The sequence below is a fragment of the Sturnira hondurensis genome, unplaced genomic scaffold, assembly GCF_014824575.4.
Source record: "Sturnira hondurensis isolate 20B ecotype Veracruz unplaced genomic scaffold, ASM1482457v3 Scaffold0008860, whole genome shotgun sequence".
NCBI classification, from domain to species: domain Eukaryota; kingdom Metazoa; phylum Chordata; class Mammalia; order Chiroptera; family Phyllostomidae; genus Sturnira; species Sturnira hondurensis.
The window spans coordinates 737177-761086 of NW_028081491.1; the positions used below are offsets into that span (position 1 = coordinate 737177).

Sequence of the window (23910 nt, forward strand, 5' to 3'; positions counted from 1 at the left end):
TATTTGTTCATTTATGTTTTCCACTCGTGGCTGTTTCTTTCCCCCTTCTGGTACCCCTATAATTTGGATGTTGGAACATTTAAAGATGTCCTGGAGGTTCCTAAGCCTCTCCTCATTTATTTGAATTCTTGTTTCTTCTTTTCTGGTTGGATGTTTCGTTCTCGTTCTTTCTTTTCTTTTTCTCTTTTTTTAATATATTTTATTGATTATACCATTATAGTTGTTCTATTCCCCCCTTCAATCCCCTCCACCCACACCCTCCCTCCCCCACCATTCTCCCCTCCTTAGTTTATAATCACGTGTCTCAAGTTCTTTGGATTCTATATTTCCCCCACTATTCTCACCCTCCCCCCTATCTATTTTCTGCCTACCATCTATGCTATTTTCTGTGCCTTCTCCCCTCTTCTCCCCCTCCCACCCCCCTGTTTCTAACCCTCCATGTGTTCTTCAGTTCTATGGTTCCACTCCTGATCTAGCTGTCTTCTTGGTTTGCTTTTGTTTTAGGTGTGGTTGTTAATAACTGTGTTTGCTGTCCTTTCACTGTTCATCTTTTTCATCTTCTTTTTCTTATATAAGTCCCTTTAGCATTTCATATAATAAGGGCTTGGTGATGATGAACTCCTTGAACTTGACCTTATCTGAGAAGCGCTTTATCTGTCCTTCCATCCTAAATGAAAGTTTTGCTGGATAAAGCAATCTTGGCTGTAGGTCTTTGGATTTCATGACTTGGAATACTTCTTTCCAGCCCCTTCTTGTCTGTAAGGTCTCTTTTGAGAAATCCGCTGACAGTCTGATGGGTACTCCTTTGTAGGTGACTGTCCCCTTATCCCTTGCTGCTTCTAGGATTCTCTCCTTCATTTTAGTCTTGGCTAATGTAATTATGATGTGCCTTGGTGTGTTCCTTCTTGGGTCCAACTTCTTTGGCACTCTCTGAGCTTCCTGGATTTCCTGGAAGTCTATTTCCTTTGCCAGACTGGGGAAGTTCTCCTTTATTATTTGTTCAAATAAGTTTTCCACTCGTGGCTGTTTCTTTCCCCCTTCTGGTACCCCTATAATCCGGATGTTGGAACGTTTAAAGATGTCCTGGAGGTTCCTAAGCCTCTCCTCATTTTTTTGAATTCTCATTTCTTCATTCCTTTCTGGTGGGATGTTTTGTTCTTCCTTCTGGTCCATTCCATTGATTTGTGTCCCCGTTTCCTTTCCATCACTATTGGTTTCCTGTGCATCTCCCTTCATTTCAATCAGTCCAGCCCTCACACGTTCCTCTAATTTGTAACTTTGTTCCTCTAATTTGTGACTATAATCAACCAGTTCTGTGAGCATCCTGATAAATAGTGTCCTGAATTGTGCTTCTGAGAGGCTGGCAATTTCTCGGTCGCTTAGAGTTATTGGCTCTGGGACTTTGAGTTTTTCTTGTGCCATCTTTCTGGTTGTTCGTGCCTGTTCCATAGCAGGATCAGAGCCCTAAAGTGTTCACTAGAACAGAGCAACTCAGTCGCTGGGTTGTGAGGGGCGGGGTCAAAGAGGGACAATGGCTCTCACTGGTCTTGCAGGGCAACTAAGTCGCTGGGTTGTGACGCTGTATGTGGGGGCGGGGTCAAAGAGGGACTATGGCGTCCTGTCCGCCTCCTGCTGCCACGGCCCTCACTGGTGCCGCAGTTGCTGCCATCACCGGGCCCACGCGTTTCGTCCCACTGCACTCGAGTGTGCCACCACCGTCAGCCCTCGCCCCCTGGGGCCTGCGTGGTCTGTCTCACTGTGCGCGAATATGCGCCTGCGGTCTGCCCCGCACCCCAACTGGTTTCCGTCTGCCTGCGCGCCTGGGTCGGGGGCCCTGTCCTGCCCGACCCTGCTCGCTCCTGGCTCCGCCCCTCTTACCGTCCCCGTTGAACAGTTAGATGTAGTCGGACTTCCGTATAATTCAATTTTCTTTCCTTTGGTTGTGTCTTTGTTTCTCCAAACCTTTGTTTTATTCAAACTTGGTTGTGGGAGAAGGCACAGTGTTTCCACCTATGCCTCCATCTTGGCGGAAGTCCTCGTTCTCGTTCTTTCTTCTGGTCCACTCCATTGATTTGAGTCCCAGTTTTGTTTCCATCACTATTGATTTCCTGTGCGTTTCCCTTCATTTCCGCAGTTTAGCCTTCATATGTTCCTCTAATTTGTGACTATAATCAACCAGTTCTGTGAGCATCCTGATCACCAGTGTTTTGAACTGTATGTCTGAGAGGTTCGCTATTTCTTTTTCACTTAGTGTTATTGGCTCTGGAGCTTTGAGTTCTTCTAGAGCCATATTTTGGACTGTCCATGCCTGTTACATATGAGGAGCTGAGCCCTAGGTGTTCACCAGGGTGGGGCAACTCAGTTGCTGGGTCGTGAGGCTGTATGTGGGGGCGGGGTCAAAGGAAAGCAATGGCGGTCCAGTCTGCCGCCTCCCACCTCCGGGGCTGCATGTCCCACTACGCGCGAATGTGCAACCGAGGTCAGCCCGCCGCTTTGCACACTCACTGGGTTTGCCCACTGGGGCCTTCGAGGTCCGCCTCACTGCCCACTCCTCTGCTGGCCTGTGTGTCAATGTGTGACTGCTGCCAGCCTGCCCTGCACCCTCACTGGGTCCGCGCTGCCACCTGCTGCTACTTCCGCTGCCTGCGCGCCTGGGTCAGGATCCTTCCTTCCTTGACCTCGCTCCGCTGCTGGCTCTGCCCCTCTTACCGGTCCATTTGAATGGGTTCATTGTTGGACTTCTGTATAGTTCAATTTTCTGTTCTTTGGCTGCGTCTTGTTTACCAGACCTTTGTTGTATTCATACTTGGTTGTGGGAGAAGGCACAGTGTTTCCACCTACGCCTCCATCTTGGCAGAAGTCCTTTTTTTAATTTTATTTTTTATGTGTGTTTTTTTTCTTGCAACATGGACTCCGTGTTTTTTAGTGCTAGTTACTTGCCAAAAGTTAAGCTTTAGTTCTTAACAGTGTTGAAGATGTTCTTGGTTGTTCGGTGCCTATAGTAGAAAATTATATGGCATGGGTATAATTAGCACAAAGCTGAGGTTTCAGATTTTTAAAGTTATTTAGAATGAAAATATGGGACATTTGAAAAATCGCTAGAGCCCTGGCTGGTGTAGCTCAGTGGATTGAGCGCAGGCCTGTGAACCAGACAATCGCGGTTCGATTCCCAGTAAGGGCACATGCCTGGGTTGCAGGCCAGTTCCCCGCAGGGGCCAATTCCCAGCAGGGGGTGCACAAGAAACAACCATACATTGATGTTTCTCTTCCTCTCTCCTTCCCTTACCCTCTAAAGATAAATAAAGAAAATATTTTTAAAAAAATCGCTAGAGTAGTGGACTGTGGTCAGAGCAGGAGGTTCTGGGACGATCTTTGGTTAATGCCAGTAACAGACACTTGCTTAGTTGCTATACCACTGGATAGGAAGTGGACCCTCACTAAGGAGAGAGAACCTGCCAGAAAGCACCCAGAGGCAAGGAAAGCCTGGAGACTTTGCACCTACCTTACTGAGCCATTCCAATGCAGGTACTAACGTAACAAATGAAAACATTCACATGAATGTTTAGGGAAGCATCTTTTATATTAGCCCTAAAACTGGAAACCACATACCTTTTAACTGGTGAATGAGTAAACAAATAGTGGTACTATTCAACAATAAAACAACAAAATGGGCGAGTGGCAAAAATACAAAGGAAGTGGAAAAAGCTGGAGTCCTGACTTGGGGGTGTGGCTTGGTTGGGCCTTGACCTGCAGAAAGGTTGCTGGTTCCTCTGAGTTGGGGTGCGTGTGAGAGGCAATCACGGATCAATGTTTCTCACATCCATGTTTCCCTCTTTCTATCTAAAAAAAAAAAGCCCTACGAGAGAACATACTCATGAATTTCCAGAAAAGGCAAATCTAACCTATAGCAATAGAATCAGAATAACTCCTGATAAACTTCGGTGGGGCAAAAAGGGCACTTTTGGGGGTGATGGAAATGTTTTAATTTGGGTGATTGCATGGGTGTATGTGTCAAAACCATTGCACTGTGGACTCATGAAATCTGCATTTCATTCTATGCAACATTCTATGTAAATTATACGTTTAAAAAAGTAGGGAAAGGCACAATCAACCCTAAAGTTGAAGCATTGCTCCCCAAGAGCAGTCTGGAAGGAGGTAGGTAGGGCATTTGAACTCTTCCAAACCCATTTTTGATCTCCCTTTAGACTCGGGGGGGGGGGGGGGGGGGGGGGGNGCGGGGGCGGCGGCGGCGGCGGCGGCGGGGTGCTCCTTCGCGCAGGGTATTTCTGAGGCCCAACTCCCGCTGCCGGGGCTCCTCCCCCGCCGGCAGTTTTGGGGCACTGGTAGGGCCTTGCGGGCGCGTGGGGTTCGCGCTGGGGCCCTTCCTGTTGGGCTGCGCCCAGTCCGGGGACCCGGGGAGGAGCAGGCGGGGACGGAACTGGGGCGGGGCAGGCGGGGCCGGCGGAGCGAGGCCACAGCGGGCGACTAGGAGGGTGCGGGTGGCAGGCAGCCGGTGGCGGGCAGCGGGCCATGACTCGCCAGGCAGACGGCGCGGGCGCGGACCCCACCTCCGGCCGGCTGCCTTCCGGGGTGGCCCAGCTGCTGTCGGCGCTCTTCTACGGGACCTGCTCCTTTCTCATCGTGCTGGTCAACAAGGGGCTGCTGACAACCTACGGGTGAGGCGGGCGCCTGGGGGCCGGGCGGGGTCAGCGAGGGGCGCTCAGCTGCTCCGCGGGGCGTGACCTGACCCAGCACCTTCCCGGCACTTGTGCTACCCTCGGAGCCGCGCCGGCCAGCTGGCAGGGACCGGAGGGACTCGTGAGGTCCCCTCGTCGGGGCACGGGGCGGGGAGGTGCAGAGAGTTGGGGGGATGCCCNGACCTGCTCCTTTCTCATCGTGCTGGTCAACAAGGCGCTGCTGACAACCTACGGGTGAGGCGGGCGCCTGGGAGCCGGGCGGGGTCGGCGAGGGGCGCTCAGCTGCTCCGCGGGGCGTGACCTGACCCAGCACCTTCCCGGCACTTGTGCTACCCTCGGAGCCGCGCCGGCCAGCTGGCAGGGACCGGAGGGACTCGTGAGGTCCCCTCGTCGGGGCACGGGGCGGGGAGGTGCAGAGAGTTGGGGGGATGCCCTGCCCTCAGTGCACTGAGGCCGCACGGAGGTGGGCGGGACGCAGCGCTGGGAGTCCGAGCGCCAAAGTGGGTGGCTGTGTGCTCGCCACCTGGACTGCGTTTCACACGGCCAGACCGGGAGCTTTGCCGTGTGGTAAACACCCAACCACAAACCAACAAAAGTCATTCTACCTGCAGTGACCGCGGGCACACGTCAACACTACCTACCTGCAGGACTCTCAGTACTTTCGAGTGCACCCATGAGCTGAAACAAGTGAACATTCCTTTACAGGAAGCTAGACGTTCAGTAATCAGATCAGTCCTGAAGGATACGTTTATTTGTATTGTGTAATTATTCATTTTTAGATTACCGGCATAGAGATTGGGGAAAGCAATGGGAAGTTCCCATGATATAGTTTTTTGGATGACTGTGCAGTAAACCAGCAAATTTATGGTTCCTTGAACCTGTTTGTAAGGACTAAAAAAATGTGTTTAATTCTATTATCACAGTAGCAGTATTGAAAGAGCTGTGAATTTAGATCCAGCTTCAGCGTTTAATAGCTGTGCCTCTTGGGCCAGTCCCATGGTCAGCAGTTTTCTCAGATGTAATTATAGGACTGTTAATTGCCTCCCAGAGCTTTGCAGGAGCTGTCATAAGTGATGGCTCTTTGTAAACTATACTTTTTAAAAAAGATATTTATTTATTTATTTATCTTTAGAGGGGAAGGGAAAGAGAGAGGGAGAGAAACACCAATGCATGGCTGCCTCCCGTGTGTCCCCCGCCGGGAACCGGCCTGCAACCCAGGCATGCGCCCCAACTGGGAATCGAACCAGATACTCTGGTTCACAGGCCCGCGCTCAATCCACCGAGCTACACCAGCCAGGGCTGTAAACTATACTTGCTATAAGACTGTAAAATCAGCATTTTATGAAGAGCACAAAGAGATGTCAGAGTATCTCCATTCCGCCTTCTTACTTGATACTTGAGAAAGCGGAGACCCACATGAGCTTGGCTGGTTATTCTGACAACACCCTCACTATGTGTACGACCCGTGGCAGGCACCAGGGAAGCAGGTGTGAACTGTTGTTCACAAAGCCTGTGCCCTAGAGGTCCCTGGTCAATGGTGAGGACAGAAAATAAACAAATGGGTTCATGAAGTGTTCCGTCCCGCGGAACAGTCAATGAGGGTCCCGAGTCTACCTGAAATGGATGTATAGGGATGGGACAAGAGGCGCGGAGAAAGGCAGCAAGACAAAGGTTTCTGATCAAGCCGCAAAATTTTATTTTGGGCGGGGCTGTTATTTATAGAGAGGAAGGGAAAAGGGGAGGTGGTCCCGATAGGTTGTCCTATGCATGCTCACTGCATGCTCTTGGCGACGGTTGGTGGGTGGGCGCGTGATCAGCATCTTAATTGGTAGGTAGTACTCGTGATTAAGAGATGCCTACAAGGGTGGGGGCTACCTGGCTGGGCTGCAGCATCCTGTTTGGGGCTGCCTCAGCCAAGCCCTCCTGGTGCGATTTTCTTAATGGATTGCATTCACCGTCTTTAGGCCCCCGACAATGAAGAAGTGAGGTGATTTCAGGTATGAAATGAGAGTGCCTGGGATGGACTGGTTGGTGCTCCAGTATTCCCAACAGAAGGGAAGGTGTTGAAGGGGGCATGAGCTGGGCCAGCTGGAGGAACAGAGGGGGCACTGTGGCTGGAACTGAGTGGGCAACTGCGAGAGGGTAGGAGAGATGTCAGGGAGGTCAGCAGGGAAGGCAGGATCAGATCCTTCACTCAATAATACTTCTTAAGAACCTGTTATGTGCCCAGCACTCTTGTAGGCACTGGGATACAGAAATGAATAAAGCAGATCAAAATCACAAGTGTCATGAGCATACATCTATCCTTCTGGAACTTACATGGAGCTTTCTAGTGAATTAAATAAACTGCTAGAATTTATATTATGGCAGATGCAGTTGTGCAGTCAAGAGAAAAAATGGGCAGGAAAGGGAGTAAAGTATGGAATATGGGCATGGGAAAGAATTTCATCTTAGTGTGGTCAGTGTCACCATGGAGGTGACATGTGAGCTAAGACATAAGTGAGGTGAGGGAGATGGGGGAACAACATTCCAGGGCTGGAAGAGTAAGTAGTTTGGATGGGAATGGTACTAGATGAGTCCGAGGTAGTGAACTGGTAGATTGTGTAGGGCCTTTGTGGCCATCAGAAGGAGCAGAGGAATACCATTGTTGACCAGAGAGACGGGGTTCTTCTTGCTGATGCACGAAAAAAATTACAGATCAGCAAATCTACTAGCATGTACCCAGTTTATTAGTGACCTGTTCCCACGGAAGAGAATGGGACTAGGTAGAGTGGGGTTGAAAGGCAAAGTTTCAGGGCAAAGCAGGGCAGAAAAGTAAGAGCAGCTGAAGACCAACCAGGGTGCCAAGCCCCCAGGTCTCCTGAGGCCGGGTGGCCAGAGGCCCAGTGGCCGGAGAGCAACGAGCACAGAGAGAGAGGGAGAGAGGGAGGGAGAAAGAGAGAGGGAGAGAGGGAGGGAGGGGGAGAGGGGGAGAGGGAGAAAGAGAGAGAGGGAGGGAGACACACATTTGTTCTGCGGACTTATATAGTTGGTAGGTTAGGAGAAAAAAGTTACATATCGATTAACGGGTAAGTGCGGTGCCAGCTTTCCTGGGGGAATGTGACTACCCAAACTTAGGTATATGTTGGGGTCTGTTAGTCTGAATCCTTATCTTGCTCCAGACGTCATTTGTTGATCTTGTTGTAAAACAAATACGTGACAGGAGGCAGTTGATTAAAATTGGGGCACTTTCTAAAGTTATTTATGGGCTCTTTCTGTAAGCATCAGGGACTCCCTCGTAAAACAGATAGTGACCAGAGGTAGACAGTTAACCGGAGTTGTTTATGGGCCCCGTCTTTGGGCACTGGGGACCCTCTCCCGCATCCCAGGCCTTGGAATGAAAGCAACAGCTCCAAGGCCTCTTTTCCCAGATAGTGGAGACGCTACATAGAATTTCAAGGACTTCCTCTCTTTCTTGCTAACATAGTGTTTCTTGTGGTGTTGGAACACCTGGCAATATTATCAGACCAGGCTCAGAACTGCTGAATTGGTGCATAAGACATGTCTTGCTGGTGAATGAGACATGTCTCCTTCCTCCTCTTTGCCTCCGTTTCTATTTATTTGACCTAAGTGGTAAAATGTGTTGCCTGGCAACCAGGATGCTAGCCGCTGGTCAGTAACAGCAGTGCAGTGTCAATAGTTCTTCCTATGCTGTCTCCTGCCTCACCATGATCTAAATCACTCTGGTTGCTGTGTTGAGAGCTGATATTGGGGGACCAGGGTGGAAGCAGGGAGACCATTGAAACAAACAAATCATTTTAGTTTTAATCCAAGTGTAATAGGAAATTCCTTGGAAGGTTTTACAATGGGAATGACATGCCAAATTTGTGCAATTAAAAAGATGTCTTTGGCTGGTGGGTGGGTAGAGAAATGATGATTGGAAGCAGGGAGAAGAGCTAGGAAGCAGTTGCGGTATTCTACATTCTAACAGATCGCTCTGATTGGGGTGGGGTTAGCAGTGGATATAGAGGGAAGCTGTAGATTTGGGATTTTTTTTTTTTTTTGGTGGTTCTATGGCTGTTGACATTGTTTACAAGGTCTCTACCAGTGTGTGGCAGCTTGATTGCTGGTGTCCATGGGAAATGCAAACCCTGCTTTAAAGAAATTAGAATGACCATATGCCAAAATCTGGATCATTTAACACATGCAGTGGAAGCTAATGAAAGAAAAAGAAAGCTTGGACACCTCTGATAAAAAACAAGAGAATGCTAGTAACCGGCTTGTTTGGGAGTGGTTGGAAGTTGTGTCAAAAGTGTGCTCAGTCCCCACATTTTGAACTTGAGTGAGCAGGTGTGCTCTCTGGCCATGGTAGTTAGTGCCTCCAAGACACATTTTTCCTTGTTGGAAGAGGGAGCAGTAAACATTGGTTAGTGCTTTGGAAATGAAGGGTAGTGTCCAACCAAGAAGAATATTATATGAGACATTCCTTGCTGTAGCCTTTCCATCTTTAAAATTTTGAGGTCCATGGTTAAAGGAGAAAGTCAAGCTTTTGTCTTAGCAAGAGAAAACCCTTATAACCCTTGTAAGTAAATGGTTCACATTTCTGTAATATGATATGTCATACAATTGGAGAACCCAGTTCAAATAACATTGTTCATTTTCTCTTCTCAAAGTGCTTTAGGAGCAGTTTTGAAGGAAGGAGGGTTGGTGTGATTTGGTTACAAAAATAAACCATAGAAATCTGACCCAAGCATTACCTGTTTGAGGATAATGTTGTGTTGCAGGTTGGAAGGAAGGACCTTAATAATTGCCTCATTCACGGGGTCATGGGCATGTAACACAGTGGATGTTTTTTCTTGTCATTTTTGAGCAGATTATTTGTAGTTGGGGTACAAGACTGATGGGTGGTCATGGTTACTTGTGCTAGTTATTTTGTTTTTAGTTCAACGTGATGCACTACTTTCCTGGTTGGACACAGAGGTCACTGAAGTACTTGCACTATCAGATGTCCTGGGGGGAGAGGGAAAAGCAAGTTATTCCGATTCACGATGGTTGTGTAGGCAGTCAGTTGTTTGGTTGCCATTTTAATGCTATTCCTTATGATGTGCAAGAATTTATAAATGATGCTTAAAAGATATAGAACTCAATTATATTCAGTTCACAGGTATTTGCTGTGTGTCTACTTCTTTCTGCATTCCAGAGCTTTGGCATCATTTAACAATGGTTTCCAAATCTGCCTGGATCGTGTGAACCACTTGGAAAGGTTTTTATAAAAGCTATTGAATCAGAATCTGAAAATCTACATTAAAAAAAATGAAGCCAATTCTTAATTTCTCAAAACTTTGATGAAAATGTGCTGTAACAGGGTGCAGCCAGGCAGTCCCCAAAGAGGGATATGTAATGGGGTCCAGAACCCAGGGTGTCCAGGATATATTAAAAATATGGGATGTCCTCACCCCCACAAAGCAGAAGGGTTGGGACACAGACAGCAGGGCCATTGAGAGCTATTTTGCATAGCAACAGCCTTGCAGCTAACCTCTGGCATGGTCATTTAACATATCTATAACTTTTAACTGGTTTATAGATATGTCAAATAGCTGTGGCCATGCTTTGAGCGGGGGGCAGGGGGGGGGAGGGTGTGGGGGGGTGTGGGGGGTGACTTCCCCATAGGAGGTAACTGGAAGGTAGCTCCTCCTGGTTACAGTGCCTTTGTGAGAGCTTGGTGTGAAGTTGGGACCACGCTGCTTTGGCGAAAACAGAGGGGACCATGCGGCTTTGGGGCTCCCTTTGCCATGGAGCTTAGGAAGCTGGGAAGCAAGATGTAGCAGCGATGCAGAGCTCTCTCTTAGCAGTTTGGAAGAAGGCAGGAGAGACGCTGCAAGAAGGAAGGGGGTGAAAAGACTCTGGTGGGACAGGAGAAGGTGCCATGCAGGTTTTATATTTAAAACTGGAGATCCTGGTGACACAGCTGATGGTGCTGGGAACCAAGGGAGGCCTGCCAGCTGAGCACAGGTTACTAGGAAGAACTGGGGGCTACCTGAGCCACAGACACTTATTTCTTTTCCTGAGGTATGGTACCCCAGACTGGGCAAAGGGGGCAAGGAAGAACTGTGCGTGTTTGTGGATGTTTTAAGGGATTTTGGGATCTTAATGGAGACATTAAGTCATTACTTTTAAGTCTGTATAACTTTTGAATAAATAATTTCTTTCCTTTTCACCAATCTCTGGCATTGAGATGCCCACGTAATTCCCTGGCAGTGGGCAAGGTGAACCTAGTATAGGGGGACCCCAGGAGAAGGGGGGTACATTCGGTAATGAAAGGTTTTCTTAGGCTCCACCGAGGAAGAAATGCCAATCAGCCACAAAGTTAGGCAGTATAGAGCTTTATTGGGGTTTGCGCACCTGGGTGAGGTTCTCTGGTCTGCAAAGTGGTATTGGGGAAGTCGCGCCCAAGCAGGGGATGTGGCGGGGTTTTATTTTGGTTGCTTCTCTTCGTGGGAGCTGGGGATTGGTCCCCTTTGAACAAAGTGGCAATATATCATTGGTGGCTTTCCTCGGACTCAGGTTGCTATGCGGCTACCCTTTTTGGCAGAGCCCGCCCTTTCGGCTCCCTGGTTTGACGTCAGCTGTCTTTTCCGGGTTGTAGTTCAGCAGCCATTTTGTCCTACCCCGCCTCAAAGAGGACATTCTGACCTCTTTGATAGGATAAGGGGCGCCCTGTTCCGTCTGGCCACTTCCTGCTGTCAGGGGCGTGTGGAGGGGAGGGGCTAGAGGTGGCGGTTTTGGTCCCTCAGGGAGGGGCAAGTAGGTTTGGGCCTGAAGAAGCATCTGGTTAAAGGTAACCCGGGAGGCTTCGCGAATTCTTTCCTGGAGGAATGTCAGGAAATGGGCCAAGCATTAACAGTATGCAGATTATTATGACTGGCCCTAGGACTGGGGCCAGGGTGGTAAAGAGTAGGGAACGCCACCACGGGGTTATTGTTTCGAGAGTGGTGGGGTCTCGGCGTAAGTTGTCCCTGAGGTTCTGTAGGGTATTAACATTCTCTTCTACTACGCTGCTCTCATTCACGTAGAAGCAGCACTGTTCTTGCAGGAAGAGACACGTTTCCCTTCTTTCTGCTGTTAGTAGGTCTGGAGCTCTGTGGTTCTGGAGGGCAACCTGGGCTACTGAGGTTATCTGTCTCTGCAAAGATGCTAGAGTGAAGGCAGAGGCCTCAAGGGCCTGCTCCAACTCAGCCCATAACTGGCGAGTGGCTTGGAGACTGTGTTAGCCCAGCACTGCCTATCCCAGCTGCTGCCTAGGGTTGTGGTGAAGTTTAGACCTACTAGTATGGGCAAGAAGATGGCTCATTTTTCTCTATTTCTGGTTAGTTTGCCCCTGAGCTCTCCTCTATAATGCATAAGCTGTGGGGTCAGCACAGTCGGGAAGCAGGGGAAGGCAGAGGAGGAGTCGATGGTCCGCAGCAGCGTTCCCTTGCACCAGAAAAATGGACCCGGGGGGCTGGTAGTGGTTCCCGATATCTGCACAGTCTGGTCACCTGAGGAAGTGCCTGCAGTAGTGTAACATTACTTTGGGACTGTCCATCAGGTTTTGAAAGAGAGGTACATCTTTTAGGAGAAAAGGTGTTGGGGAGTTTGTGACATTGAGAGGAGTGTGTATAGGAACAGCAGCGATGGGTGATTGGGCAAGATAGGCGCAGAGGAAGCAGTCAGTGATGTTGCCAATAGTGGTAATGTTAAACAGCTGAATTCCTTGCCTAATCAGACTGAACCAGGAGAAGGGAGTACTTTCCTGCTTGCCTTGTTTGATTAGGGTGTATAGGGCCTGTTTATTAGAGAGGATGGTGTGAGTAAGTGTAGCCTGGTTGAGGGGTTGCGGTGCAATGGCTCAACATATTTCTGTGGGGCTCTGGGGGTATGAATATGAGCAGCTTTGGTATAACTTTCCTCTTACTCCTTTTTCCCATTTGTCATCCCAGGGATCTGGGATAGTATACAGGCCCAGGGTTTCTCAGCTTCTCATTCATGGTATTTAGAGGAGTAAGGGCACCCGCCATATATATGTCTGGCCACTGTTTGCACTGCTCTTCTGTCTGGGCATAGAGGAAGCAGAGAGCGTGGAACAGAGAGGCAACAGGAGAGGTATATGCCGCGAGTCCTCGGAATTTGGAGTTGGGGGCTGAGAGAGTGATAGGCTTTGACCATCCGGTTGGTGGGCAGTCGGCTGTGGTGATGAGGGAAGGAATGGTTTTTTCACCTGGTTTATATGTTTCTGGGACAAAGAATCTTCAAATATATCTGGTTTGTAGTTTAGGGATTGTGTTTGACAGGCCTGGGTGAGTAAGAAGGAGGAGAAGGAGGATTTGTAGAGACTTCATCAGGATAACCTGGTGTTCGAGTAAAGTGGACTCGGGTGTTTCCTATGAGCTGCACTGACCACTCTCTCGAGGCAGGGGCTGGCTTAAGGCAGGAGAGGTGGACTGACTGACAGTCCCACACTGACTGACCCACTAACTTTGCTGTTGTGGGGGTGGTTAGAATGACAGTATGTGGTCCCGTCCACTTGGGCTGGAGCGGTCCAGGTCGGAGCTCCTTGAGTAATACCTGGTCTCCAGGCTGTAGGAGAGTGACCGGGCCTGTCTCTGGACACCCCCCGCACAGGAGGAAGAACTGTCAGCCTGTTCACGGAGAAGATGCTGGAGGAGAGAGAGATAAGGCAGATAGGAGGCCAGAGGGGGTGTATGTACTGGCAGGTTATGGTTAGTAAGGAAAGGGAGGTCGTACAGTAGTTCGAAAGGGCTACGTCCTGTTGGATCCTGTGGGGCTGCCTGTATTCGAGTGAGGGCCAGAGGGAGCAGAGAGAGCGAGGAATTTCTGGTTTCTATGATAAGTTTGGTTAGGTGGGCTTTCAGGATACTGTTAGCCCGTTCTACTTTACTGGAAGACTAGGGATGATAAGGGATGTGCAGCTTCCAGGTGATGCCAAGGGAGGAGGAGACCTGCTGGACGATTTGGGAGATGAAGCCTGGGCTGTTGTCTGACCGGATAGAGGAGGGCAGCCCAAATTGTGGGATGATGTAGTTGAGGAGGAAGTCGGCTACCGTATCCGCTGTTTCTCTCATCATGGGATGGGCCTCGATCCAACCTGAAAACGTGTCAACAAAGGTTAAAAGGTAGTGGAATTTCTTGTGGGGAGGCATGTGCGTTAAGTCGACCTGCCAATCCTGTCCCAGAGGTGTTCACGTAGTTGATGGCCTAGGACCTGAGGCTTCGTTCCTCCCTGGGTGGATGTCTTGGAGCAGATGGCACATTTAGAGTGGACTTCCTTGATAGTTTGGAAAAGAGTGGGATGAATAAACAGGGGGTCTAGAAACCTTATCAGAGCTTTCGGACCAATGTGCAAAGATTGGTGAATTTCAGAGAGAAGTCCAGTGGCCTGTTCCTGGGGTAGGGCTATTTTTCCTTTGAGGAAGACCCACCTGTCATTTCCTGGGTGCCCGCCCTGCTGGAGGTGGGTGGAGTACTCTGGGGGGTGGTAATAGGCGGGGCAAATATGAATGGTCAGAAAAAGGATGGGGTGTGGCAGGGCGTGTGCAGTGAGTTCTCGAGCTGCAGCATCTGCCCGGGCATTGCCACGGGAAATGGTCCAGTGAGGCCTGGTGACCCTTACAGTGGACAACTGCTATGGCAGTGGGCAGGTCTGTGGCCTGGAGGAGTTTGGCAATGAGGGAGGCATTAACAACGGGCGAACCTTTAGTCGTGAGGAAGCCCCTTTCCTTCCACAAAGCCAAGTGGCTATGAACAATCAAGAAAGCATATTTGGAGTCTGTGTAGATAGTAACCTTCTTATCCTGGGCTAGGGTAAATGCCTGGGTGACGGCTATGAGTTCAGCTTTCTGAGAGGTTGCACCTTCAGGGAGCTTATTGGCCTCAAGGGTTTCAGTCAGAGTTGTAACCACATAGGCCGCTCATCTCCGGCCATCAGCTCCGAGCACTGAACTTCCATCTACAAATAGAGTGAGATCCACCTGGGGGAGAGGCTTGTCAGATATACGGTCTAGAAGTTGACTAAGGAAGTCTAGTACTTCTGGGCAAGAGTGGGCCGGCTCTATGTCTATAGTGGGGGTTGAAAGGAGGGTAGCTGGGTTGAGGCGCGGTGAGAGCTGGAGAGACAGGGCCGTCCCCTCAACAAACAGGAGGTGGAATTCCTGTAGAGGGGAGGGGCTCAAAAGAGAGCGAAAGCTCGGTGGGATAGCAGGTCTGTAAGGCGATGAGAGGAAAATACAGTAACAGGTTGGCATAGAGTGAGTTTGAGGGCTTCCTTCCCAAGTTCAGCCACGCTCCCTAACTCCCGGAGGCACAGCTGCCATCCGTGTAGGATAGGGTCAAACCGTTTTGAAAAGTAGGCAACTGGGCAGTATGTTGGGCCTATCAGCTGAGCCAAGACTCCAACCATAATTCCCTGTCTCTCATCTGTAAACAGATGGAAAGGATGGGAGGGATTGGGAAGACTAAGGGCGGGGGCCTGTAACAAAGTGTCTCGCAGGACGGCAAAAGTTTTCTGCACTAGCTTGGGAGACGTAAGGGGGCCTTTATGAGTGTCTTTGGCCTCTTCCTACAGTGCTTTGGCAAGTAGGGCAAAGTTGGGGTCCCAATGACTGAAAAATCCAACTAGCCCTAAGAAAGATAGAAAGATAGAATTTGATCTCCTGTCGTTGGTGGTTGGAGATTATGGAGGAGTTGAATGCGGTCTGCTGTAAGGCTGCTCGAAGTAGGGGAGAGAGAGAGACCTAAGTAGGTGACTTGCTGGCTTGACAACTGAGCCTTGTCAGGGGAGACTTGGTATCCTTTTTGGACAAGGAAGTTAAGGAGATCTGCAGTATGTTGTCTGGAATTTTGCAAAGGGGCTGCAGAGAAGGAGGTCATCCACATATTGGAGGACTTTGCTGGAACCTAGGTCACAGGAGGCTAAGTCCCAAGCTAAAGCCTGACCAAATAGATGGGGGCTATCTCTAAACCCTTGTGGCAAGACTGTCCACGTGAGCTGTTGTGATAGAGCAGTGTCAGAGTCTGTCCATATGAAGGCGAAAAGAAACTGGGACTGTGGGTGTAGTGGGATATCGAAGAAAGCATCTTTGAGGTCTAGAACTGAGCAGTGGGTTGTATTAGAAGGAATGTGAGAGAGAATAGTGTAGGGGTTAGGGACTACCGGGTAGATAGGGATGACCGCTTCGTCAATACGTCTAAGGTCCTGGACCAGGCGGTAGGCTCTGGATGGTTTTTTGACCAGGAGAATGGGAGTGTTGCACGGAGAATTGACAGGGACAAGAATTTTCTGGTCTAGGAGGTGAGTGATGATGGGCTGTAACCCCTTTAAATTTGCGTGGGAGATAGGGAATTGGGATTGGGATGGGAAAACGTGAGGGCGCTTGATGCGGATAACAACCGGGGGATGGTGGGAAGCTCCGGTTGGGACAGAAGTGTCCCATACTTGTGGGCCGACGAGGGAAGGGGAAATGGGCAGAGCTGGAGGAGGAATTGGATTTCCTAACAGCGGGAGGATAAGGGAGGAGGAAGGGGTAGGGTTTTGCATGATCTGGAGAGTGGCACTTAATAGTTGGAGGACATCCCATCCTAAAAGTAGAATAGGGCAGGAGGGTATGACAAGGAATGAATGGGAAAAGGGAAAGCCATCCAGACTGCAGCTAAGCAGGGGGGTTCGCCACAGGCAAGACAGGGTCCATCAACCCCCATGACCGAGATCTGGGAAGGAGTAAGAGGTCCTGAAAAAGATGGTAAAACAGAGTAGGTAGGCCCCACTAGGAAAGAGATGGACTTACCCGCTACCTGCAGTGTTACCCTGGGCTCGGTGAGGGTGATAGGGGTCTTCGAGTGCGGGCCGCTTCAGTCATCTAGGAGTCCCAAGAAGTTCCGGCGCAGCCAGGGAAGAGTCCACACCTTGGTCCCCCGAGTGCAAGTGCCGGGGATGAGCCTCTAAGGAGACAGGCATCCCTCCAGTGGCCAAGCTGCCGGCAACTGGGGCAAGGCCTTGGCCGAGGTTGAGGACACTGGCGGGCCCAGTGCCCTTTTTTGCCACACTTGAAACAGGTGCCCAGTGGGGTGTCCTTTGGCCTGGACTTAGGCTTCGTCCCTGTGCTGGTGTTTGCCACCGGCCACAGGGCCACTAGCATGGCCTGGGTTTGCAGGGCTACCTTTTGCTGTAGGCAAGCCTGGTGGGCAGCTTCAGCCTCTGTTTCCCGGTTATTGAAAACCTTAAATGCCATATTTACCAGATCTCAGATGGGGGTTTGGGGGGCATCCTTGGCCTTTTTAAGTCTTCTTCTAATGTCTGGGGCTGACCGGGTGATAAAGTGAGTAGTTAAGACAGTGGCCCCAGTGTTAGAAGCTGGGTCAAGGCGGGTATGGAGCACCATTGCCTCGGTTAGTCTGTTGAGAAACAGCGCCGGCTTTTCTCCGCGGCCTTGGGTGACCTCTCTGAGCTTATTGTAATTGACTGCTTTCTGGGCAGATTGGTGCATACCCGCCTGTCCTACCTGGTAGCCCCAGCCTGGTTCTGCCTCTGGCATAGCTTCAGCCCCTACTGGCATGAGGGGATTGGTGGCGTGGGTTTGGTCTGCGTGAGTCCTAGCTGCAGTCCGGACACGGTCATGCTCATCCAGGGTCATGGTGGAAGTTAAAATGATGTGCAGGTCATGCCATGTGAGGTCATAAGCCTGGACTAGGTATTGGAATTCTTTGATAAAATTGGTAGGTTTAGTGGAAAAAGAGCCTAGGCGTTTTTCAATTGAAGAGAGGTCAGTTAGTGAAAAAGGGACATGGACCTGAACGACACCCTCTGCTCCTGCCACTTCCCGGAGGGGGCAAATACGGGGGTCTAGGGCCTCTAGATTCAGGCAGCAGCGGGTATGTGAGCTGACCGAGGAAGAAACGGTCTTCAGAGGGAGGGGGAGAATCCGGCTGAGAGGGGAGGGCCAGGGCTGGAGTAGCTGTCAGCGGGAGCTGAGGAGGAGGAGGAGAAGCAGCAGCAAGATCTTCAGGGGAATCAGAGAAGGAGGAAAGCTCTGGGGCAGTAGGCTTAGGAGGCCGTATAGGTTCAGAGTTTCCTCAGGCTAGAAGAACTTGAGCTGTGGAGCATTGAGCACTGAGTATTGAGCATTGAGTGCACAGATCAGGGTGGGAGCGCAAGGCCCAAAAGCCCTGAATGTGTGAGACCTCAGACCATTTTCCAGTCTGTCTGCAAAAATTATCTAGGTCAATAAGGGTAACAAAATTGAAAGTACCTCTAGGAGGGCAGGTTTCACGATGATCGAGCTGATATCACGGCCAGGCCGTAGTGGATAGAAAAATCAGCCGTTTTTGCTTGAGGCCAGGATCAATTACTTTCAAATTTTTCAGAACGCACCCTAGAGGTGATTTAGGATCTGGCTTGGACTCCTGCACCCCCATTCCTGGTCCCACAAGGAGCAGCAGATGGGAATCCGCGTCCCTCAACCCAATCTGCTGGTCCAGTCGGTAAAAATGAGGATCTAGGCCCAGAGACGTCTCTCCGGTGCCTAGAGCCTCTCAGTGGGGGAGGGCAGTCCCTCCTGGAAGGGTCACCCCGACGCAGCACAGCAATTTGGTGGAGAGCAGTCTCTCCCAGCAGACGGGGGCCTGGCATCAGTGTTTGGGGACCAGAAACTTAAGGGCAACGGCACTTACCCTGGTTCTTAGTCTGGACTGGTGGGGCGGCTTTCTCGGGGAGTAGGGAGAGGAGCGGTCTTCAGCAGACAACAACTCCTCCTGGGTTTCGGCACCAAATGAAAGGTTTTCTTAGGCTTCGCTGAGGAAGAAATGCCAATCAGCCACAAAATTAGGCAGTATAGAGCTTTATTGGGGTTTGTGCACCTGGGCGAGGTTCTCTGGTCCACAGAGTGGGGCCAGGGAAGTTGCCACCCAAGCAGGGAATGTGGTGGGGTTTTATACTCGTTGGCTCTCTTTATGGGAGCTGGGGATTGGTCCCCTTTGAACAAAGCGGCAATATATCATTGGTGGTTCTCCTCAGGGTCAGGTTGCTCTTCAGATACTCGTTTTGGCAAAGCCCGCCCTTTCAGCTCTCTGGTTTGACATCAGCCACCTTTTCTGGGTTGTAGTTCAGCCGCCATTTTCGATTGTAGTCCAGCTGCCATTTTATCCTACTCCGCTCATCCTGACAGGTAACATTGTGTGATCCCCTTCTCCGGTGGCCAATCAAGGAAAATCATGAGAGACTACATGTGCAGTAGCTTTAAAGTAATACAACCACTGTGCATGAGTAATAAAGGCCCGCCAAAACTAGCCAGGATGGATCCGCCCTATAAGAATACAATCCCTCCAGCCCATGAGGTCAGTGTCTGTTTGGAGTTGGCCTGCTCCCATGTTCTCTGATGTAAACTATGTGTGTTCTGTTCAATTCTGTGTCCTGATCACTAAGAACCTGGTTACCTGGGCCCCCTGTGACAGTACATCTCCCGAAGATGCTGCTCCCTTTTCCACCCAAGGCGGAGCTGGTTTCTGATCTCACCTTGGGTGTGGCCAGGGCCGGGGCAGGCAGAGTCTGGTGGCTTCCCCTGCGCCTGCTCCTTGCAAACTCCGGCCTTACAGTGCCTAATTCAAGTTCTTATCATTGGCTCCAAGGCTCCTGCAACTCATTTAGTGAAGAGACCTGATCTTCTCAACTGGGACTGGCATCAGCCATCAGAGCTTCAGCGTATCCGTGCTGAGTCACAGGAGCTGGTGTCATCCCACTTGCTGTTGTCACTCCCGCCTCCGCAGGGATGGCCTCCACCTTGGGCTCTGGGCAGCCCTTCCCTCCAGGTTCAGCCCTCCCACAGAGAGCAGCTCCCACAGCCACATGCTCCCTTCTGGCTCCCACCTTGGCTGTCACTCTTCCAGTGCAGCCTCCTTTCACCTGCCTGCTTCCTTCAGTGCTTGAGCAGCTGCGACTGCCCTGGCAGAGAAACCCCTCTGGGCTGGCTGGTTTGACTTTAATTGTTGATCACAAACCTCACACAGTTCTCCTTGTCCCAGAAATGACTCTTTCAAGCTTTACTCCTTGACGTGGAACTGCCCACATCCCCATCCTCCACCCTCCTTCTGTGATACTTCACTGAGAAAGTAGAAACCATCACAGGAGGCCCATCCCTGTGGTTCCCTTCGTGCTAACATCGAAGAAGCATTTTCTTGTTCCGTTGAAAGGCCCCCTCCCCACTTCTAAGCTGCCTGCATTTGAAGACTTAGTTAAGGTGGAGATTGCAAGCAGCATGTATGTAGGAAATTACTTCTAACTGATTTGAATGGAGGAAAGAGAAAGTTCAACAAAAACAATTGTTGACTTTCAGCTGTATGTATTTCTTCACTTATAGTGTGGAGTTAATATGTCTTTTTTTTCACTTTTTAAAATATTTAATTATTTTCCAAGTACAGTTTTCTGTCTATTACTCCCATCACAACCCCCCGCCCCTGTGCTTCCCCCCTCCCTTGCATTTCCACCCTTCTTAGTTGTTGTCCATGTATCCTTTATATTTGTTCCTCTAAATCCCTCCCCTATTTCCCCTGAAATTCCCTCCCCTCTCCCCTCTGGACACTGTCAGCCTGTTCTCTATTTCAGAGTCTTTGGTTATATTTTGCTTGCTTGTTTGTTTTGTTGATTAGCTTCCTGTTAAAGGTGAGATCATACGGTATTTGTCCTTCAACACCTGGCTTATTTCACTCAGCATAATGCTGTCCAGTTTCATCCATGCTGTTGCAAAAGGTAGGAGCTCCTTCTTTCTTTCTGCTGCATAGAATTCCATTGTGTATATATACCAGAGTTTTTTGATCCATTCATTTATTGATGGGCACCTAGGTTGCTTCCATCTCTTGGCTATTGTAAATTGTGCTGCTATGAACATTGGGGTGCATATGTTCTTTGGGATTGGTGTTTTAGGGTTCTTAGAATACAGTCCCAGCAGTGGAATTGCTGGGTCAAAAGGCAGGTCTAATTTTAGTTTTCTGAGAAAATTCTACACTGTTTTCCATAATGGTTGTACCAGTCTGCAATCCCACCAACAGTGAATAGGGTCCCCTTTTCCCCACAACCTCTCCAGCACTTGTTGTTTGTTTCTTTGTTTATGATAGCCATTCTGACTGGTGTTAAGTGGTATCTCATTGTGGTTTTAATTTGCATCTCTCTGATGGCAAGTGATATTGACCATCTCTTCATGTGTCTCTGGATCCTCTGTATGTCCTCCTGGTGAAGTGTCTGTTCAAGTCCTTTCCCCATTTTTCAGTTGGGTTAGTTGTCTTCTTAGAGTGAAGTCATGTGAGTTCTTTGTGTATTTTGGAGATTAAACCTTTGTCTGAGGTATCATTGGCAAATATGTTTTCCCATACAGTTGGTTGTCTTTTTATTTTAATGCTGTTTTCTTTAGCTGCGCAGAAGCTTTTTATTTTGATGAGATCCCATTTGTTTATTCTTTCCTTTATATTCCTTGCTCTAGGGGACATATCAGTAAAAATATTGCTGCATGAAATATCTGATATTTTCCTGTCAATGTTCTCCTCTAGGACTTTAATGGTGTCATGGCTTATATTTAAGTCTTTTATCCATTTTGAATTTACTTTGGTGTATGGTATAAGTTGGTGCTCGAGTTTCATTTTTTTGCATGTAGCTGTCCAGTTCTCCCAGCACCATTTGTTGAAGAGGCTATCTTTACCTCATTTTATGTTATTGCCCCCTTTGTCAAATATTAATTGACTGTACAGAGTTGGGTTTATTTCTGGGTTCTCTGTTTTGTTCCATGGGTCTATGTTCCTGTTTTTAGGAGTTAATATGTCTTAAAAGACCCCATTAGGATTAAGAGGTCATGAAAAATATTCAGTTGCCGTCATTATGTTTATTTTAGAAACACATTTCAATTTTTGATAGTATGTATGACCTCTGTGCTATGAAAGATGAGGACGCTTGCATACTTCTTCCCCTCTTCCCTTCCCTCCATAACTTCTTTTATAATTTAGCATCTTGTTCTGTAATTATAATCCCACAGTTGTCTCCATTCCAGAGTTTATTGTTTTGATTTGACTCCTAATTGGTGGATTCCATTGTCAGGTAACCTGTTTTTTTCATGAAGAGTTCATGGCTACTGTATTAATCATATTGAGCATTCTTAACAGATTTTTCTGTAATAAGTATGCTTTTAGATCTGAAAATTCAGCTTATTTTCTTCATGTCATGGAAATAAATCTGTCTTTTAAAATCATTTTCTCTTTTTACTGAGTTCTTCACACCTGACTCAGCAATTAGTCCTGCATGAGGTGTTTGTCTGTCTTCCATATCTATTTATCTTTGAATAGGTACTTCAGAGTCTTTTTCTTCTGCATTTACCCTACTTCCAGGGATGGTAATTCAATTTTCAGCAGTGGCCATGTAGTTTCATATTGTTTCTAAGTTACTCATGTGGCAGGTGTGTTGTTTTGGTCCTTGGTTTGTTTGTAGACCTGTATATGCCCTCTTCATCTGACTGTTTTATCCTCTGAATTTTGATCACTTGTTTTATTGACCTCATCTTCTTACTAAGGTGTTCTGCAATTATGAAGAGTTCCTTCTCTCCACATATTATAGTTTCTTTTAGGCTGGGCTCTTTGTCTACCTTCTGTAAGTTTTTTTTAAGATTTTATTTATTCATTTTTTTAGAGAGAGGTGAAGAGAAGGAGAATGAGAGGGAGAGGATCGTCAATGTGTGGTTGCCTCTTGTGCCCCCTGTACCAGGGACCTGGCTTGCAACCCAGGCATGTGCCCTGACTGGGAATCAAACTGGCGAGCCCTTGGTTCGCAGCCCGCGCTCAATCCACTGAGCCGCACCAGCTAGGGCTTCTGTAAGTTTTTGTTGTTGTTGTTGTAGTTTCTTTATATTGTTGTCTTACTGCTGTCTTACTTGCTTGTGGGGTCCATGGCATTGTAGCTGAGATGAGACAAATTCACATGGACTGTGAGTCCAGTGGAGAAAAAGGGATGGGTGGCTTCTCTCTCAAGAGGAGAAAAAGCCTTAGAGTGCCTGGACCACCCTCTCAAGGGGAGAGTGCCCCAACCCTTGCCTTAACAAGCTTTTATTGCTTTTTCTGGGCACACTACATGATGGTCCTCATTTACTATGCACAGGTTCACTTTAGGTGGTTACCTTTTACAGAAAACAAAGGAGAGGATGCCACTAATCACATCACAAAAGAAGGATATTTGCAAATGCAAGGGGAAAAGTGGTTGAACTGGTTATACTTTTCCTTGGAAGGTTTACCATAGATTTTAGGAAGTTTCTTTAAAGATGCGCAGTAAACATTTTCTACCTCAATTCAGGGTGAGGGAGTTTTAGCAGAAGCATCTCTCATAGCAGTCTAGGTACCATGCAGGCCTGATTCCTCACAAGAGAACCTATCCGTGGGCGTGAGTCCTGTGCATCTCTGAGTGGGAGCTGGGCCCACACCATGTGGAATGGTCTCCTATATCCTATTATTTTGTTTGATGTCCCAAATTGTATTCTCCGGGAAGCAGATTCTGAGATTTGGGGAAGTATATGAGGAGCACTCTTGGGATTCATTTTTGTGGTGATGGGGTGGGAAGCAGGCTTAGGCAGAGGGAGAGATTGGGCTGTGCTGTGTTCACAACAAAGCCTAATCCCAGAGTCTCTTGACAGAGTTGTTCTGAGTTGGGGCGAGAGGCCCTAGCCTTTCTACCCCTGCATAGACCAGCCTTTGGAATGCAGGTTGCCCTCAGAGAGGGAGTATGCTATTGGCAAGGCAGGTTTCTTCACCAGAGGATGCTCTTGGGCACCTGGGAATGACTGCTTCAGTCCAGAAGGCAGTATCTGGGTGACAGTGTTACAGAAAACAACTCAGCTGCTTTCAGGTGTACAGAGTGGAACTTTATTTTATGCGTGTGGACCCAGATAAGTCAGTCTCCAAATTCTGGGCACTGAGCAGCGGGGGAGCAGTTATTTTTATAGAGCAAGGGAGGGCCGGTCCTTGGGACCTTTACTTCTGGTGCGAAAGCAGGAGGCAGTTTACAGAAGCAGGAAGCAGAGTGTTAGATAAGCAGTCCAGAGAAGCCAAAAGAGGCTTTTGGCCTCTTTGGGCCAAAACAAGCCACCGGGCTGCAAAAACAACAGGGCTGCAAAAACAAATCACTCCCTAGTCACTGTGTTGTGTCTTAAAATAGCTATCA

General features: G+C 48.8%; 1 protein-coding gene across 6 annotated transcripts in view; it reads left to right on the forward strand.

Annotated features, from left to right (window-relative positions):
• The first annotated feature begins 4478 nt into the window (after nucleotides 1-4478).
• The window catches only part of SLC35D2 (solute carrier family 35 member D2), a 76911-nt gene continuing 57479 nt past the window's right edge, over nucleotides 4479-23910 (forward strand). For 5 of the 6 annotated variants that reach the window (XM_037056194.1, XM_037056196.1, XM_037056198.1 and 2 more), the window contains exon 1: nucleotides 4479-4676. In XM_037056194.1, coding sequence (XP_036912089.1) covers nucleotides 4531-4676 — 146 coding nt within the window. In that variant the 5' untranslated portion in view covers nucleotides 4479-4530. Of the gene's footprint in view, nucleotides 4677-4883; nucleotides 4932-23910 lie in introns of those variants that run through there. The other variant, XM_037056199.1, reaches the window with a different exon arrangement.